The sequence below is a fragment of the Aplidium turbinatum genome, chromosome 10 (assembly GCF_918807975.1).
Source record: "Aplidium turbinatum chromosome 10, kaAplTurb1.1, whole genome shotgun sequence".
In the NCBI taxonomy this organism is placed as follows: Eukaryota; Metazoa; Chordata; class Ascidiacea; order Aplousobranchia; family Polyclinidae; genus Aplidium; species Aplidium turbinatum.
The window spans coordinates 4,291,576-4,311,427 of NC_137481.1; the positions used below are offsets into that span (position 1 = coordinate 4,291,576).

General features: G+C 38.8%; 1 protein-coding gene across 2 annotated transcripts; it reads right to left on the reverse strand.

The window, feature by feature from the left end:
• Positions 1-568: 568 nt before the first annotated feature.
• LOC145778757 (alpha-mannosidase 2x-like) lies at positions 569-19,648 on the reverse strand. Of its 2 annotated transcripts, XM_082590330.1 has the most exons (18): positions 19,336-19,648; positions 17,184-17,278; positions 16,532-16,725; positions 15,646-15,769; positions 15,056-15,240; positions 14,321-14,504; positions 13,788-13,902; positions 12,948-13,133; positions 12,300-12,451; positions 11,140-11,245; positions 8,093-8,202; positions 7,605-7,734; positions 7,183-7,375; positions 6,457-6,634; positions 5,338-5,572; positions 4,508-4,689; positions 3,780-4,040; positions 569-1,995 (listed from the first exon to the last, which is right to left on the reverse strand). In XM_082590330.1, the coding sequence occupies exons 1-18, from the start codon at positions 19,588-19,590 to the stop codon at positions 1,332-1,334; spliced, it is 3,549 nt and encodes a 1,182-aa protein (XP_082446456.1). In that variant the 5' UTR covers positions 19,591-19,648; the 3' UTR covers positions 569-1,331. The 2 variants fall into 2 exon arrangements, with proteins under 2 accessions (XP_082446456.1, XP_082446457.1); XM_082590331.1 differs by lacking the exon at positions 17,184-17,278.
• Positions 19,649-19,852: the final 204 nt, after the last annotated feature.

Here is a 19,852-nt window from a genome sequence, read left to right on the forward strand (position 1 = left end):
ATAACTATTGTGACGTAAAAGAAGGGGAACGCAACCAAGACCGTGTTCTAAATTTGCAGATAGTGTTTATTCTTAAACGGTTGCAGAAACAGAACGTTGTTTTTGTGAAATCTTTTATAGGCATCTATTCTGCAAATGCTTTTTTTTTACCAATGTTAGAATTAAAAACTTTCGAAGGGGTTTCGTCAAAACAATTATCATTTTCAGCATCGGACACTGACTGCTAGGTGAAAAAAAAACAGAAAAAAGCTACTTTACGACCGACACTTTTTATTAAGCAGTGGTGTGGCATTGTGGGTGGAAATCTATCTTCGGATACCGGAAGCCTCTTCTGAAGCTTAATCCTGGCAGTTTTTCATGGATTTTTAAAGATTACGTTTTGACATACCCTGAGAGTTGAGCCAACGTTGCTTATTCTGCAGTTTCTTCTCTTTACAAAGTCGAGCGTCTATTGAGCCAAGTTATAGGAGCGGAATTGAACTTGAAATGTTAGTGATGATAAAATTTCAAGAATATCTCTCCCAAACGAGGTGCATAGATGGAACTCCACGCCTAACAAAATGGCAAGTTATTGCGTCATTTCTTTAACCTCGATCATATTCTCACGTCACCATCAAGTCTAACCATGAAAAGTTTCATTTTACTAAACGAAGATAAGTAACAACAAAACACAAATATCGTTCACACGAGACAAAAGCGAGATTTATGAACTTAAAAACGCTTGTTTTGTAGGGGGCTAATCAAGCGTCATATGACATCATTTGTTGCTTTTTTATCCCCCATACATACACTTATGAGGGATTCGTCCAATCTATGATGTTTATGGAAACCCCACCCAAAGGTGTCATATCTGAGCAATATTTTGCAATTGTGATATTTCCAGTCGGTCAATGCCAGATAAAGCAAGCAGACCAGAGCACAGAAAAACATTCGATTCAATTTATGCAGTATTATGTAACGGGGGGGGCATTCGATTTAATTTGATACTTTTGACAAACTATATGTCAACGCACTTTAATATCTGATGGTCTGCACAAGTTTTAAGGTATTTATTAAACAAAATTTGGCGGTTTGGCAAAGCCCCCCCCCCCCCCCGCCTATGCCACTGACCCCCTTGTTATAACAATATCAATGATTCGAGACTGATCATTTAGGTTTCTTTATAGTAGCGTAAGCTGTACCTTTCTCTTGAAAAGCTTTATACACAGCGTTAATGAAACATTCGTCGTTTATGCTCTGAAACAAAATTGGATGGTTCAAAATAAAGTACAAAACCCCCGAAGAAAAGCTTGTAACCAACTCTCAAAAACTTTACCATTGTAAGCCAAGGCTTAAACACCCAAGACAATTTTAAAAGTCCCTATCTCCATAGGATTAACCTCAATAGAAGAGTAGAGGGTCTCCAGTCTACGGCCATCGTGTCGTAAGTTTAATGACGTGTGGTAGGCGTCCGAAGCTGAGAAAAGCGACGCTTTCCGAAGATTCAGCGAATCATCGACGCTCACTTCGCGACAAACAGGCCTAAACTGCTTTGCAGTGTCGAGCGAGAAGTCTGCGACTACTCTGTGGACAATCAAAGCGGCTTCAGTCGTTGGCACGTCACAATCATGAGAATGCCGAGAGCGCAAATTCACTAAATGGGCCTCACAAGGCCACAACACGTACGCGTTTCTCAGGGGATCAATGGATCTTTTCATCATAGAATCTCGATATGTGGCCTCTCTTGGCATCATAACAATAGGATGAAGTAATTCCCATGACAACTGGTGAACCGCGAGAGAAGGAAAAGAGAGACCTCTCCAGGTTCGCTCTCGGGTCCTGTTACCCCAGCTCTCCAACACAATAACAAAGGAATGCAGCGCGCGGTTTAATGGCTGTTTGGGGTTGTTGTTCCCCCAACTTGCGTTTTGAATGACGACGCGATCCAACACAACTTCGAGCTGTCCTTCCTCGAGAGATGCTGCTCCTGTTGGGTGTCCAGTGATTATGGAGAGTCTGAACAGTTACAGCACTTTATTGACGTCATAGATATAGCAAATTGAAACCTAAGATAGTTCATACAGGGCGAGAAACATAATCTACCGATCTTGGGAACCATTATTGTGAAAATACCGTTTCATATTTTTCCACTTTTGGCAAAGTAAAGCGGCTATGGTTCAAATCTCGGTGGGTTCAGCTGATTAGCGTTCAAAATAATGCTTTGTTTAGTCATTAGAGCAACTGAGTGAGATAATTTATTTTCACCACAAACGTTACTTTGGTATCAAGTTACCTAGACAACAAAATCCGTCATTTTTACATTGATTCAACGTATGCAGACGTTGTAAGTGCGATCATATTCAAGAATCTGCTTGCAAATTAGTGTAAGAATGTGGAATATGTAAGCATATACACTACAGTCGTTTAACCACTATTGATAAACAGACTATAGCTTTTGTTTTTTCACCTTGTTTCTGAAATATTGATTTAGACAAGGTCGACGTAAGCAATCAGGCAGGTCATGGCGTTAGTTACTAACAAATGAAATTATACATTTGCAAAAACTTTTTATCTAGGGCGGAGGTTTAAAGGTCACTATCTTCGACCAGACGTCTTAGTTGACCAATCAGATGCCTTGCAGACGCGTAAGAAGAAGGTCTTGGTGGGCACATGCGATATTGAGGTGGATAATAAACATAATGACCAGTCAACGTAAAAAAGTGTCTTATGCAAAGAAACGAAAGACTCAAATACCAAATATTTTGATCCGAAGTGCACCATACCTCGACTAGTAGCCTAAGCTACAGTTCAAATCTCAAATGATGCGCGTGAGTGGGTAACAACCATTGTGCTCCATAATATAATAGATCGAAGATGAATTTCTTATTTCGCGTCACACAGGCGGGGCAGTAAAAATGTACAAAATTTACGTTGTAAGCATTTGAACAATAGCGATTTGTATGCACAGGCCCTGCCAACGTGCGAACTGGAAGCCGATGTAATTTTAATTTTAAGCTCTAAGCCTAAGGTAATTTTACTTTATATCCCTTTGAAATGATAGTTTTGAGAGAAAAAAACGAAAGAACAGACCCCAATACAAATGAACTAATGTCTTCCAGAAGCAAAGAATCGATGTGATGATACCGCAGTGCCAATGCAAGAACCTGAGAGTTCATTCGAGCTTTGACTCAAATGTAGCCAGACACAACGTCCAGGCCTCAGCACTACATTAATTCAATTAATCAAAGTATTGGAAAATAACAAAATGTCAAACTATTGAACATTTTCGTGGGAACAGAAAGACCAACAGCTCTGACGCACAACACCATTTGCAATTGCTTCCGTGGTAAGCAATTTACAAACAAACGCTGTGTTATGGCAAAGTTGGGTTTTTAGGGTTAAGCTTAGGCTAAAGTTTGAAAGGATATTGAGTAGTAATTATGACTAAATTTCATAGATTTTGTATATGGTCATATTGATCAGGTGGTCTGACCAATTTCATTTATCTACACGATTGGTTTTAAGGCCTGTCTCGGACTTAGACCCAAGCCGAAATTTCGGATTCGACTTGGATCTAAACTGAACAGTAAACATGCTATGCGAACAACTCCGTCACTGCAGCAATCCCATTTAAATAACACTAAATTCAATGCTAAAAAGTTGCTTATACTTTTCAAACTAACTAAGATGGGACTCTCACACAAAGTATAACGACTTATTTGACCACAATGGTATATTATCACTTCTAAGCTAATCGACGAAGTCATGCATCACTTAGCGCTGACATTCAACTAACTAACCTTTCTTTTCCTTCAATATAAGCCATGGTGGTGATGGGATGGAAGTTTAGTGATAGAGGTAGATCTTCTGAGTATTTTCTTTTCCTCATCTGAAATCCATTTTCATCAACATAGACTTCCTTATTAGAAGCAATTTTCGTCTTCAAACGCATAGTTATTTCATTCTTGCTGGATGGTTTTCTTGTGAAGACGTGGTTGTTCACATGTAATCCGAGAGGCTGACATCCTATGTTCTTCTTTCCAGTGGTGTAAACAGTAACTCTGTGAAGAAAATAGATTCATTTCACAAATGTCGTTTGCATCCACACTTGTGAAATAAATAACGATCATGCCGCTAAAAGCAAAACTCAATTTATTCCTTAAAAAGATTTATAAAAGGCCTCATCACCTTTGATTCATCTGCAAGGTAAATAGACGAAAAAATCCAAACTGATATCAGTGATATGAAAGAATTGTATGAGTGAAAACATACAGCATGTAGCTTTGTGAAAAGATAGAAAAGTATGTACAGGCATGCAATACTAATTAGCGACTTAAATAAAGGTGAGTGATGAAATAGGCGCTGATGTATCGCAGCCTCTGTTTCGGTTTCTTGATGTTTTTGAGAAATGAAAAATCAGATATGGATCCATTATTTAAGATGCAACTGAACAATTAAACATGACAAGCGAATGAAATCAACCGGCTTCGGAAACTGCTTCAAGTAAGCAGACTAAGTAATATCTTACTCATGCAATAAATCAGGCAGCAGAACTTGAATGGAGCTTGAAAGAAATCCTTTTATTACTCGTATGACAGGCCTGGCTCTGTAACGCATGTATTGCTTCCCTGGGCCAACGAGGAAGAATCTATAAACTCCGCTCTTGTCTTTGGCTATCAGGGATTCATACGTCATAAAATCAAGATTAACCTGTGGAGATATACATTACGTGATGCAAGAGATCGCTAATCGAATGATTTTGTTTTCTAGTTCAAAAATGCTTCTGCAGTATGTGTAGCGATCCTGTGAGATTAAATGCTTAGTAAAAAATGTTCGTGATCGTCGTCGTCGTGTGAGCCTCTGGGGCCGAGGGTCTATCATTTTACCACCCTAGATTCACGATGTTCCCGGACTACACTGGAAGGCTACTAGAGAGTAGTATATCCGTGATAAAAGGACTACACAGAGTTTCATATGACCTAGTAACTTGTAGGCTTACTAACTCCATCCGTCATACTGGAAGCTTCACGACAATAACGAACTAACCAAAAAGAAAATACTAAACTTAATCAGCTGCTTGCGCAATAAACGTACAATTGAACAAAATGATCATTTTTAGTTTATATTAGCTCGTATGACAAAATCTTAAAGCTAAACAAACAAATTCTATCTGTAACAGTCCAAAATAAAATTTCGTCACTGAACTTTTCATTAAAAACCTTTCTTTGAATTCACCAATGATCCAACAAGATGTGTAGTGTCACAAAAAAAGCAGAGGGCATCACACTGAATGGATGAAAATGCAATGAAAAAAACTATAATAAACTAACAGATGACATTAAAATTTGCTGTGATTACCATCGTAGATACAAGAGAGCGTTTGTTGGTGATAGATTGCAGAAAGCCCGTCTCTGGTGAAAAAGAAGCAGACATTTTTCCATTCCCTATTACAATGGTGTCCTTGCTGTCTACCGCCACCACGTTGAAGGGATTCATCTTCTTTTTCAGGGTCTCTGGAAGTTGGGTGTTGTACAAGGAGACCTGTGACACTTGTCGTGAATACGCCCATAAAGCACCACCTCCCGAATCAGTGCTGCAACGATATATAAAGACATGCAATAGTGACATATTTGTGCAGCGACGGATCAAGGGGGGGCGACCGCTTACCCTAAAACACAGAAAAGTAACTTTATTCACTGAGGTGTTACGACCGTGCCATATTATAAACTGATTGTCTTGCTTTGGTATCATACATGTTATAACGTTCGCGTTTTGTCGCTTCTACCTTTTTCTAAATCTCTGCTATGCTTGTCATATATTGTTTTTTCGTTGTGATGGTCAAAATAAAAACAAACTGAACTGATTCATGGTGTCATTGTGTGAGGTCAGATTAATGTCGACCTACACATTGAACATTGTGTTTGTTGAATTCGCCACTCCCTTAAGGCTACAGGCCTGACCTGCCCCTGCATCTGTAAATACTAGTTGAGTCTTCCATAATGCTTGGAATCAATATCCCCTTGGGATAGTGGCTATAGTATAGCCTTGTCTACACTCCAGTAAGGGATTGTGTCTACACTCCATATGGTGTTTGTGTAATAAGGGATATGAGCTACTGTTTCGTTTTCATTGCGATCATAAGGTTTTCAACAGCAAGTGTTTGTATCTTATAAGGTGTGAAATATAACCTGATAGCCAATGCTTTATTAATTTTGAAACAGATTATCTGTAACAAATAACGAAGTAAAATTGCATTAGCAATCGTAACGTTATTCTACCACGCATTCCGATTCGTTAGATTACTTATTGACGAAACCTTTTTGACAAACCATCATTAAGGTTTCTCTGCTTGTTCGTTATATGGCACTATCGAAACAATTCAATTGATTTGACATGACTTTCAACATTTTGTATTTTCCAATCAGCAATTAGCTACATAAAAATTGTATAAATACACGTTGTTTATTAACCACCCACCGAATCATGTACGTTTCCAATCCAGAGGGAGGAATATCAACATGGAATTGAACTTCATAGGCGTCATCTCTTGGCACATTACGATCAGTCCAAAGCAGGTTGACTTGGCATTGGACAGCCTTCTTGTCAGGGGTGATCACCACTACAAATGGGGTCGACACGTGGACACTAACAACACCTGCGCCCAAACATGAAGTCAATCTTTTGAATAAGAACATTCTGATGATACCAATTAGGGTGAAATAAGCTGTAAAGATTTTTTTAGGTGAACTAGCAAATGTATTTGATATAATTCGCTCTCATTTGCCTTTTTATTTGGTATTGAGCACTGTTTGACAGACATTGAGTCGTGTTTCCCAGACAGCAAATCAGCCGTTTTTTATATTGATACAACGTCTGCAGACGCTGAATCAATGCAGAAAACAGTTGGTTTGCTGTCTGGATTGGGCAGGGGTCAATCTTCTTACATTGCATCAACGGCATATAGACGTTAATAACGTTGTACACGCAGACACAGAGAAAACAGCAAGGCAGTGCGCATCAATAGATGAAAATGCAGTTTCACCATACAATAGATGTACTTTTTTGTGGGTTATTGTCACAGAGAGACATTGGTATGCCACTGACAGATGAATGATAACAACTTGATAGAATTGAATTGTATGATTCAAAAACAACGCACAAAACTAACAAATTATAAATACGAACGTTTTCGGGTATAGGTACCTGATCGTCTGTGTGTCAAAGAATTATACACAACGATATGACTGGTGGACACCACAGAGTTCAAATTAATGACTTTCTTTTTAGCTATTTGAGTTTTTTCAGAGAAGATCTCGTCAAAACTGAACCAATTAGCTTTGATTTGGTTGGAAGAGCGGTTGCGAGCCAGCAATATTTGAGCACTCAGCTGAGAGATCTGCAATGTACAAGTTGTGCAAGTTACCAAACTGGCTATGGTTTAGTAGGAAGTTATGAAGAAAACGATACGTGATTCTTTCTCTGCAAAATTTAATTTCAATCGAATCTAAGAACAAAAGAATTTTGGCGGTCATCGGTTTTTGAATATTTATAACGTTAAAAAATGTAAAAAAAATTTGGTTCCCACATAATCACAATTACGTCATAAAATTAAGATAAACTTTCACCAATTTGAGGTCCATGATGGATTTAATCATCAGCTTCCGGTTTTCCACAGCTCTCGAGTTCGCATCCACAATCGCTGATGCATCATCGCGTTGGAACAAGGCGAGCGTTTGTCGGGCTTCACTCAGCAGCCTGAACAAAGGAAGATGTTTATATATTTTTTTAATAATCAGGCTTACACATTGGTTAAACGTTTGCAGACGTCGAAAAAGACGGATTTTAGTAGCTGGTAGTCACACGGGAAATGATAACCCAACGTTCCAGCCCGTTTTTACATTATTTTTACAAAAAAGGACTGATTCGCTGGCTGCGATAGCGCAGGCGCGAAGGTCAAGAAAATGGTAAAAGTGACAAAACAGAAATGTCGAGAGGTGCTTGAAATCGGAACAAGGCAATACGTAAAAGTTGAGTTAATGTAACAATTTACTCCTCAACCTTTCTTTTATGGTGATCAAAGCTAATAATTCACCAGATTTAAAGTTATACTTACGGGAACATGTGTACTGAGAATTCGGGCCATATTCCCGTGACTTTAGTGACGCTGAAAGCCATTGTGAATAGAATTTCAGTACCTCTCAAGTGAGTTTCCAGCTTTCTTCTCTGCATGACAAACAACACTAATGCGTAAGTTTTTAATAAAAAATATCTTTCCAGTGACAAGATCATCCCAGCAGTGGCAAGATCATCCCAGACAGCAATTCAATCATTTTTTACATCGTCTACAGACGTTGAATCGATGTAAAAAGCGATTGATTTGTTGTCTGAGATTTGACTTCCAGTTCAATTTACAGCTGGATGTTGAGCAGTGACTGAGACGGAGCTAACCAAAAGATGGTTTTATCCACAAAATGCATTGCCACAGAAGGTCGTTTATTGATTAGTTTCTTCACCTGCTAGAGAACTAGGGTTGCCAGAGGTTAATATAAAAAAGAGCCCAAGCTTATGCAAAAAGTAGCCCAAAAGTAGCCCAATTTTTTTGGGGGTTCTAAAATGGAGCCCAAATTGGAGCCCAAGCAAAGAGATAGGCTATTATACAAAATTCTTCAAGAACGCTTGATCATCAGTCCCAAATTATAAGTGTTTTTCCAGTTCTTCACATCTTTCAGACAGATTGGCAACCATGCATTCACCTAACTGTTCGTTAAAATAACTACAAACAAGTACCGGTTCCACACCAAGCAACACAAAAAATGGTTTAATTGCTTTTCGTGATGAGCTAACGCATCAAGAGTGTTCCCTTCAAGACCATCACTAGTTTTGATAACCCATCTTGGTCGATCAACGTAGAAACTATCTTTTTTTTTTTACTCATATAAATTGTTAAAAAAAATTTCACTAGCCTTTCTTTTCTCATCTTTCTACATTTGTAAAAACTTTATTAAGGTGTTGCGACCATGCCATAACTGATTGTCCTGCTTTGGCGTCATGCACATAGCGTCCATGTTTTGTTGCTTCTACCTTTTTCTAGACCCTTGCTATGTTTGAAATATAGGCTATTGTTTTTCGTTGTGATCGTCAGAAATAAAAACAAACTGAACTGATGTCCACTGCATTTTCATGAAAACCTGGATCCACTGTTGCCACTCTCTTGTCATGGAAAAGTACTAGATTTGAATAAAATGACAGCCACTGGCGTTAGTGACAGTGAGTGCTAAAAGTTCTTAAAATTCAAAAATAGAACTGAATTTCCTTGAAAGTGGGAGCCCTGAAGTCATAGCAATAGGAGGGTAAAATATTTTGAGGGGGCGAACAAAATTTTCCCAAAATTTTCAAATTTTTCCCAAATTTGGCCTTTGCAAATATGTTGTCAAAAACGCAAGCTTACTCACAATCATCTCTGAGGTAGAGTAGTCCATAAGAACTCCACACTCATCAAATGTAAGCTGACGAAATGAAAGCCTAACCTATCATGGTAGGCTACGCCACTTACTTCAGTCTACTTTGAACACTTTTCACAGTCATTTGTGTGTATTTTTTAAAGTGTTTATGCTAAATATCTCAAATTTGGTCATCAATAGGTGTAACCAGACAAAAACTCGTGTCCACTTTGAAAAGCACTACAAACACATCGATGCAGTCAAACAAAAAATAGGTAAGGCTACTGTGAACACTGTCCAAACTTATGCACACAACATAGCGGTAAATCGCTAAAAAACACTAGATAGCAAAAAAAAAAACACTAGATGCAATCCAAAAACACTAGATCTAGTGGAAAAACACTAGGAGAGGCACCACTGCCTGGATCACTTAAGTTGCCAGGATTGCCAGATATTAAAGCCTATAAACATTAAACATGCACATTTTTGAAAATTGGCATCTTTTTACGTACCAAATTGGTAACCCTGCCTGACCGAGGTCTCCAAAAACGCTGCTCCTCAATGAAATAACTACGAATTAGGTAAACATCTTAAACATGATACAATTTTTGCATAAAAAGTTATATTATATTTAAAAAAAAAAGTAGCCCAATTGGGCGCCAACTAAAAAAGCGCGCCTAACGCGAATTTTTGGCGCCTGGAGAAATCAAAAGTAGCCCAATTGGGCGTAAAAGCGCCCAATCTGGCGAGAACATGGGTTCAATTTTCAATCAGCAAAACATTAAAAGATAGAAACATTAAAAACAGCATCGATTTTACTCTTTCTTGAGTCAAGCAGCGAGAATACGTCAGAGGGGTCACAAGGCGAACAGTGATGCAGAGCTGGTAATTATCGCGGACATACAAAATACGTGACGGTGCAAATTCACGTCATCATTCTTCAAAGTGACCAAGCACTACGAGATGAAATGCATGAAGCCATGATGAAGCCGTAATCACATTTATGACAAATTTATTGCCGAGTCATGATTACAAGCAAATATTTTCAAAACATTAGATCACGTTCCAAATTTTTACATCTCTATCTACTGTGCATATCATCTATATCTATAACAACGGAGTCGTAAAATGCATTGTTGTTCTAAAACTACAAAAATAAATAGCATTAGAAACCGATGTACTGAAACAAGCTACTTTCATTTCTCTCGTCACTTGGAAAAACCTCGATTTAAAAGTTTATCTCTGTAAGTTTCGCAAGCCAAGTTGGTTCGTTTCCAACGGCTTGCAGTTTCTCTTTCGGTCAGCTGCAACTTTCGGAGTTTGGCGTCCACAGTAGCACTGGATAGTGAGATTTTCTCTCGCTTTAACGAGCGAGTTTGATGTCTTTTTACATGAAATCAACGTAAAAATTGATGTATGGCGTTGTATTTATGCAAAAATAGACTGAGTTGCTGGCCAGGTCTGGTGATGTCGAAAGTACTTGGTGAATGTCACGTTTTTGTAAAGTAGAGGAGTGATTTTATACACGTTAAGCCATGCCTTACGGAAACTACCCAGCCAGGAAAAGTTATATTTTGCACGTACAATGTGAGGGTGATACAGGAGACACAGTGTTCACTCAATCCAATGACCGAATAGTGGGAATATGTTTTATAGTTCTAGAAAGACCCGCGTAAGATTCCAAGTCATACATACAAAAGATGTGATAAGTGAACGTTACCAAATTTTTGTGGTACGTCCGGGACACGTGGTAGCTCTTCCAATACACATCTTCAAGGCTGGCGTCAGGTAGATCCAATATGGGGTCATCGGTGAGGACTGGCATGCTGAACAAGAAACCTCACATTGAAGTGTCAATCATGAAAAAAACGTGGCAGAATAGTGAAGGGCGGTATGATCAGACGAGGCTAAATTGTTGCTGATGCATATTACCGAAATAAGTGAGGTCACTGCTGAAAAAAATGGACAACCCTGATAATTGGGGATGGTTCCCAGATTCGTGCCGGCGGTAGATGATTGTTATGTTACTAACCATAAAATACATTTGAAATCACTTCAACAACTGATGTGAATTAAAAAGTAAATAAAAATGTACAACCACAGCGTCTAAAACTATAATATTTCATAACTTTACCTCTCAGAAAATGGCAAAAAGACTAATTCATCAGTTCTCACTTTATAAACTTATTTTGAAGGAAATCATTTGACGTTATTAAACTTAATTACCAAACTTTGAGCTTAATTTTACAATAAGAATAGCTGGAGTAGGTATTTAAACTATAGCAATCAAGTTTAATAACCGTTTGAATGTACTTTCTTTTTCTCTCGTGTTGTCGCTATATGTCAGGGCATCCGTTGGTTAGCCACTGCCTGGTGTCGTCATCGATGGAAATTAGGCCTTCCATACCATGGGGTGGTCTGTATAGCCGGCAATCCTTGATAATGTGGGCTGCCGTCTGCATTTCGCCACACTCACAAGCAGCACTCTCTGCCAAGCCCCAGCGCAACATGTCTGCACCATAGCGTCCAACACCAGTGAGCAAACGGTTACGCCTTGATGAGGCAAGTCTAGAGAGGCCATGTCCCAGCTGGTTTTCGGACGGGGATCTGAATACTTGGCGAAGTGGGGACGTGCTGCTTGACCATTGTTCACACCACGCCGCGTGGCACCACTGTTTGCTAGGGCTTCCACCAGAGGCTGCCAGAAGGTCTTGTGCAGCGCGTACAAATGGCTTTCTTGATTTTAGCCGCTGCTTTGGTGGATATCTCAGTTTGAATGTACTGATCAAACCTTTGTATGTCAGGGGTTGTTAAGCCTATGCCTCAAATATATCCGGCAGACAAAACAAACGAAAATAAATTAAAGTCCTTCTAATTTACCTTCTTATTTTGGTTCCACTTGGGTCGTTTCTAACGCTTGAAAAATATTCCGCCATTGTTCCGAACTGGATTTTCGCATTCAACACAGGCCGAGTATTGATATAATTGAATAGGTCCGTGTAGTTATCAAATTGGGCTGCAATCTCGTACAGCTATAGAAAAGTCATAAAATCATGCGGTTTTAGTGAAGAATTAAAACATTCAATAGATGCAAACACAGGGGTTCCGGATGCAACAATAGAACCTGTCACAGTCGTTACAACAATGGGGTGTAAGAGTTTTGTGACTTTTGGGGCTCAGCAAAAATCTGTTGCAAATTAAAATTAAAAAATTTAACTATTGTTTTGAATAGCAAAGTCAATTTTTTTACCGGAGCAGTGTTAGTTGTTAATGTACATCTGCAACCAAGATGTACATCTACCAACATCTGCTCCAGCCTAACCTCTCATTTGTGATCATTGATCGCGCAATTTACCCATTTTGAACATTGCTGAAAGGGACATAGGGTTAGATGACAGCAAATGACATGCTAGCTAGCAAAAATTGTCCCTTTACAATCATTTAACGACTCCAGACGATGAATCAATTTAAAAAGAACGGATTTTTCTTGCTGGGAGGTTTCTGTTACAAATGGCAACCTTCACTCACGTTCGATTCTTTGTAGTCATCGCCCAGAGTGACGAGTACAGTGTCGGTCTTAAATAGGTCTGCTTTCTTTCTGAACTGGTCCAGCAGCACTGCCGCATGCTTGACAAAGCCATCATGGGCAAAATTCAAAGGCACTACACTGCACGGGCAATTGTAGTGGGGTCCTCGTAAACGAAAAAAGTCAAACTGAAAATACGATAACATCATTGAGTTAATTACCTTCTCGTGACAAACATCTACCCCAGGTAGCAAAATCCTTCTTTTTTACATTAATTCAACGTTTGCAAACGTTATGCCAACGTAAAAGAAAGGATTTTGCTTGCTGAGATGCGGCAGTACAAAGAACAATGTTAGTGTGGCTTCTCCAGCGTATAATTTGTAGGCTGGATGAGTGGTGTGAACGGCGCATGACGATCATAAGAGCTTTAGTTCGACACCGCTAAAGAGTACGATGCTGTGTCCAGGCAAGACACATAGCCTAACAACATCACAACATAGGTGCAGCTGACTCAATGGCTGTGTTGATCAGTGATTCTCAACCTTACATGGTATGTAACCCCCTTGCATAGACGCTCAACGTTTGTGGCCCCTGATCATCAATAAAAGAAACCCTGGTATGGAGTCGCTGCTTTAGCTGTCTGTTGCGTTGCGTTTATGATATGCGATAAACAAGTAGGTTGGCTGTGTAATGATATATTTGAAGGTGGACAGGATGGTTGGCTTCCTTGTTTTAGCCCCTGAAAGGATGTATAATGATTACATGAATCATTGTAAGAATTAGTTTGATTATTCGTGACTACAATCGTATGATTGTGCACAAACAGTTGAACATTGTTGTACTTGACAACAAATTCTTGGATCCGCCCCACACGTATTCGGCGAATCATAGGACTCCACTGGCATCACGTGACGCAGCACTTGACTAGTTCCACGGGTGTCCCAGGATTGTCTCCACCTGCGTTATGATACGCTAATTAATTATTCATAAGTGTTAAGCACATAGTGATGTTACAATCAAAAGCAGAAAACAAAATGCGGAAATGTGCCTTGCTGAAACTGAGAATGAAACTGACTTATACGTCATTCCTAACTGCAAAAAATCTGTGCAGAAAAACAGTCAACTGTGACAAACTTCAAAATTACTGACAATTTTTGTTTTTTTCTGCAACTTCCGACAGTTTCTGTGGCTCACAATACATCTACATGGCTCATACTGCAGCTTTAGCCAATGGCCTATATACATAATTTCTTAAGTTTGTCTCGCCCTGACCTAAACTGGGGTCTTCAGAAGGTCTCACTTAAAATTGCTTTTGGTATTGAACTCTCTTAGTCTGGTTTTAATTTCGTAATATAATCTTATAAATACTGTATACTTATGTTCAAATGATGAATCTGTCGCCATCTCTCGCTTGACATTGTGAGGAACTCGCTGGACCACGACGCTGTCCGATTTCATCTGGTGAGCCAAGTAGGAGAAGGTTGAAGTGTGGCCAAATGGGTCAAGCAACCAACTGTTCTGAACAGCAACTCCCAGTGTCCTGGACAGCCATTCATTGCCTTTCACAGATCAAGAAGATGTTAATTACTCTTTTCTTGACACTTTAGCATGATATCAACCAAGCTTCCTATTTTACCACCATGAAATCTCTAATTGCAAATCAAAAGAAACAAAAGTTAGTCAGTTAGCGAAAAAACACTACAACAAACTGGATAAAAAAGATAAGCCTAAATAAAAATGTTATACAACACATGAAAATTATAACAGTTGTAATAAACATTCATTACAAATTGATGCTTGAGCCCGAAATCAGCCACAGGTGCTGAGCTGCTTACCGTATGGTTGACTTGTACACCCAATGTACAGTGGAAGATAAAATTGTGTTATATTATTGTTACTCCACAATTCGTGACAAGTTACATTTTACCCAAAAAACTGTGACAAGTGATTTCTTTAAGAAAAGTTCACTTCCACTTTGTAAGAGGTCAAAACTGAATAACTCGGATAATTTTTGTCAGAGACTTGGTGTTGTATTGGCTAAGCAACTGAAACAATATAGTTTGATCTGATTTATTCTCATAATAACTTATTTTTACGTTTACTGCCTTACCCTCCATGAGCTGATCTATCATGGAATAGTAATGAGTGTGTGGCGTGTTTTCCATAGCAGCCCAAGCCCCAGTCACTATCTCCAACCGTCCATTAGCAACAAGGTGCTTTAAACGGATCCGCCTTTCTGGGGTGGCCGATTGCCACCATTTCGAGAGAAGAGCAACATCTGACCAAACAAACCGTCTGAAAGATAGAAATTGAAAAATACCTTCAATTCAAAAGTTGAAATTCGGCCACAGTCTTACTCAGTTGCCACCTATCTTGAAGCTTTTTCAGCAAGCAATTTTTTAGTAGGCTACACCACAAAGAGTAGGACTGAACAGTGGTTTCTCCCAAACAGAAAATCCTTTTTTACAATAATTTAACGTTTGCAGACGTTGAACCAATGTCAAAAGAAAAGATTTGCCAGCTGTGGAAACCACTATTAAATCTCACCCTTCGTGGTGTTGAAGATGATTTTGTTGGCTACGCTTGACGATCAAATGTTATTCTACTTCCGCAAATAAAACTGAACAAGTTATTTCCGTTTTAAAACATTGTGATTAGGTTAAAAGTGAACTAAGATAAAAGCAAAAAGTATATTCAAACCTTTTGTGATGTCTTGTAAGCAAATCAACTACCATGTTCAAAATGTGGATATTTTGATTTGAAAAATACCGATCGTCTGTTGACACCCAACCCATGTCACTGTGCTGATGAGGAACGACAAATACTGAAATAACACAGTAGGCTACTTATCACAATTTTAGAACTTTCTTCACTGATCACTTTTACTTGGGACAAACCACGCAATCTAGGCTTGCATCAAAATGAAATCAAATAAAAATGATTGTGAGTAAAAAGCAGAAAACAAATTACGTAAAAAATGTTAAGCTCTGTAGATAATAAACCAGAAGTAGATAATAGACAGCCACTGAAAATGCAATTACGCATTACGCAATACACATAGCCCATAGGATACGCGTGTACATATATTGTACAATGTACACTAGTGTGATAGTGAGTTACACAATCAGAACCGAATCTTGATGGTGTTTATCATAGGTAGGAGATTGGCAATCAGCCTATTGCATTTTAGGCTGATTTTGTCAACAGCATGATTACTAACATAGCCTAAGATGTTGCGAACGTGCCATATTTTAACCTGAGAATCTATTAAAAACAAGTCAAATTTCTAAAAGCTGGCATTAAAACCGCCAATATGGCAATCCTGTTTGCTGCCAAGATGAGGCCATGGACTTCTAAATAGTAGCATCTGGACTGGAAACTCAGTGGGCAACATGAGGCCAAACAGTTGGTACACAGTTGGCCAACAGCCAAGTAACTAACCCTGTTGGCCCACTGTTGGCCAACTGTTGTACCAACTGTTTGGCCTCATGTTGCCCACTGAGTTTCCAGTCCAGATACTACTATTTAGAAGTCCATGATGAGGCCTAGCGTTTGGCTTCGTCCAGATGCTATTATACGCACTCACTGTTTAATTTTTTTTTAGTGATTATGCTGGTGGCATCCTGCAATTTTGGCAAACCATCAGGCTGGAAAGTTTCTGGAGTTAGCTTCGCTGCTTTAGCGAAGATGTCAAAAGCGCTGTTTGACCTTACAGCAAGCTTGTCTCCCCCATAGGATATGACTTCGCAAGAATTTCGCATGTCCAAGGTCATATCAGCTCTGCGAGATTTAAAACAAGGAAGTTTTAAGCTTTGTCCTGCTCACCAAAATCCATGTTTTATGGCCTACCATCAACGGAGCTGATGATATGTGTTTTTTCAATGTTTCAACTCAAAGCAGGAGTTTGTTGAAGCTCAATACAGTAACCATCAACGCCAAATCAACATTATAAGTGAGTTTCTTCATTCAGATTTAGAATAAGTTATACAGAAAAGTGGACAAAACTGCAGCAGTTGAAAGCAACATTGCGTACTATTTTACAACGAGTAGCTTAATAATCTTTGCAGTGGGTAAAATTAGTTTAGAAATACTGTAGCCTATAGCGCAATCGATTCTTAATAAATTACACTAAAAGGTTAGATTGTTGTGCAAATGCCAGCATTTAATAAATGCAAAATAGCAGTACCATCTTCAGAAATTGTTGTAGCGTTTTGTTACATGTTAGAAAAAATTCATACTTCAACGTCGGTTGAGGAAATAACTCTTCAATTCTTTTCATCAATTTTTTCAACGTGAAACCTGTATTTTTGTTGAACTCAGTGCGCTTCTGCAGCTGAAATGTGAATTACAGCAACATTAGCTTGAGAGCTTACGGTGTATTTCCGTACTAGAAACGAAAGTTCACTTATCATATGTACGTCCCGGTTAGCTCAGTGATTACACGCTCGACTCAAGATCACGTGGCACTAGTGCGGCTCTCGGAATGTGCTTTTGAGCAACGCATTTCAGGATTGCTCCCAATCCAGCGGCATCTAGTAGATGGAATAATTTTCCGGCAACAATATTTTAACAATCGGAAACTTCACTCTGTCTATCTCGGTAACCATCCCAGCGTCAAAAGCCTCTACAAGAGACAACCTCTGCAAGGCTTTGTCAGTCAGAGGATAAAGATTGAAAACCAACCAAAAGCAAGAAGCTAGATCAGTGGTGCTCTTTTAATTTCCGCATCTGAATCTGATTTTCCATTTCTGGTCGGGTTATAACATAGACGTGATACCAATGGTCAGTGATGTACGCGCACACAAAAAATATTGACGCCGTCAGCGTAAACGCAAACGTTCAAAGAACCATACGCCGTATGCGTCAACGTAACTTGTAAAAAAGTTGGCGAAGTCAGCGTCAGCGCATACACCAGCGTAAACTCATTTTGTTTGCTAGATGCCAAACATCCACACGGTATAAACCACTCGAAACAAACAAGTTTTATTTTAAATTTTCGCGAAGAAACACAAGCATTTGAAAGTGTTCATCTGACATTTTGCTCCGTTTTGGTTTCAATATATCTTTGCCCATTGAAAACATTCTTTCAACTGCAGCGCTGGAAGGTTTTAGCGTGTTGTAGCGAAAAAAAGACATTAAAAAGTATGCGTTGACGCTATACGCTAAAAATCCGCGAAAACTTTACGGCGTAGTCTCAAGCGACAACTATCCAAAAAATGTGGCCGTAAAGCGTTAGCGTAAACAAAAAGTCTACGCGCAAGTTTACGGCGTATGCGTACATCTCTGCCAATCGTAGGCCTACAAAAAAGAATAGGCCTATGGTAGGCTTATTCTTTTTTAAGCAAAGCTTGAAAGATACGTCGAGATCGCAATGCATTTTCAGAGTTGCGACTTTAAGTTGGCCTAGCTTTATGGATTACGGTTAGGGTTACTCTGAGGGGTTATGGTATAAAGTCTGTGGTCTGGAATCGCCTGATAATGCCTAGGATTGCCAGTCTCACGCTTCACGCCAGCGAAACTGTGATAGTTTTGTTTCCCGATTGCGAGAATTTTTAGAGCTTGTATTATTTCGAACCGTCTTTCATAGAATACATATCATTTAATAGAATACATATACCGTATTTTACGGACCATAAGGCGCACTTTAAATTATTTTTTTTCCTCATAAATTGATCGTACGCCTTATAGTCCGGTGCGCCTTATGGTCCGTAAAATACGGTAATTTAATAATAAAAAAAAAACAATGAAAACTATTAATACTACAAAAAGTGCTCAATGCCAAGCAAAAGGGCAAAGCAGAGCGAATTAAATCAAATATAGTTAATACTATCTGAAGCCTTTACAAATTGTTTCACCTAACGGATCATCAGAAGGTCTGAAAAAACATGCAAACAGTAAAGAATCGATAATTCTGAAAAGATATTAAGTATTACAACTGTAATTTAATCTGCCAACAAAAATCTCAGGAAGTACAGGTTTAGAGATTTTTGTTGGCAGATTAAATTACAGTTGTAATATTTAATATCTTTTCAGAATTATCGATTCTTTACTGTTTGCATGTTTTTTCAGACCTTCTGATGATCCGTTAGGTGAAACAATTTGTAAAGGCTTCAGATAGTAATAACTATATTTGATATAATTTAATAATAATGCTTGTTTTTTAAATAGCGCTGTATCCACCGCAGAATGCATTGCTCCTCTGCGCTTTACAAAGATTTCTATTTAAAATATTTGGCAACACCGACAATGCCCGGCCATGACTGACTGTGAGTCTGTGACTATAAGTGCATGTGCATTCACTACCCAACAGAATAGCCTAGCAAACTTTCTGACTTGACGACACAGTACAGTCAACTACAATTTAATCAAAAGAAAAATCAGCTACCGCACCTTTTTCGCTGCATATGCATTGTACTCTGGTTGCCGAAGAGGACCTTTGACTTTTTGTTTGTGTGTGCTGGCATCTGTGGGACTCAGTGAATCTGTGTTCAACTGCACTTCTTTATCGAGTTCTTCACTATCACTTGTCAACTCATCGTCATCAACAATAGAGAAACATAACATACCAAATATGATAACAGCAGCAACACTGAGCACTTTTCTTTTCGTCATGTATAGTTTGATTTCGTACGTTTTAAAATGCATTTGGGATTTTGGCAACAACTAAAAATTACAAGCATCAAACCTCGATTTTTGTAGATCTTATTCTACACCAGGATTGCCAGATGGCCTTTTTTTAGGCCAAATTCCAGAAAACTGGCCTTTTTAAATTGCAGTTGGCCTAAAAAAATTGATGCAAATAAGGCCAGAAAATCTGGCCTTATTTGGCCCTTTTTATGGCTGCAAGTTTTGACCGGTTTAGAAAGTATTATTTTAAGGAAATTCAATTTCAATTGTAATATAAAAG

What these genes read in the sequence shown, in the direction of transcription:
- LOC145778757 (XM_082590330.1), bottom strand. Translation starts at nt 19,590, where the DNA reads ATGCATTTTAAAACGTACGAAATCAAACTATACATGACGAAAAGAAAA. An exon ending in ATGCATATGCAGCGAAAAAG is followed by an intron (nt 17,279 to 19,335) that starts GTGCGGTAGCTG and finishes TTCACATTTCAG; the next exon opens with CTGCAGAAGCGCACTGAGTT. An exon ending in GCTCTCTTGTATCTACGATG is followed by an intron (nt 4,690 to 5,337) that starts GTAATCACAGCA and finishes ATATCTCCACAG; the next exon opens with GTTAATCTTGATTTTATGAC.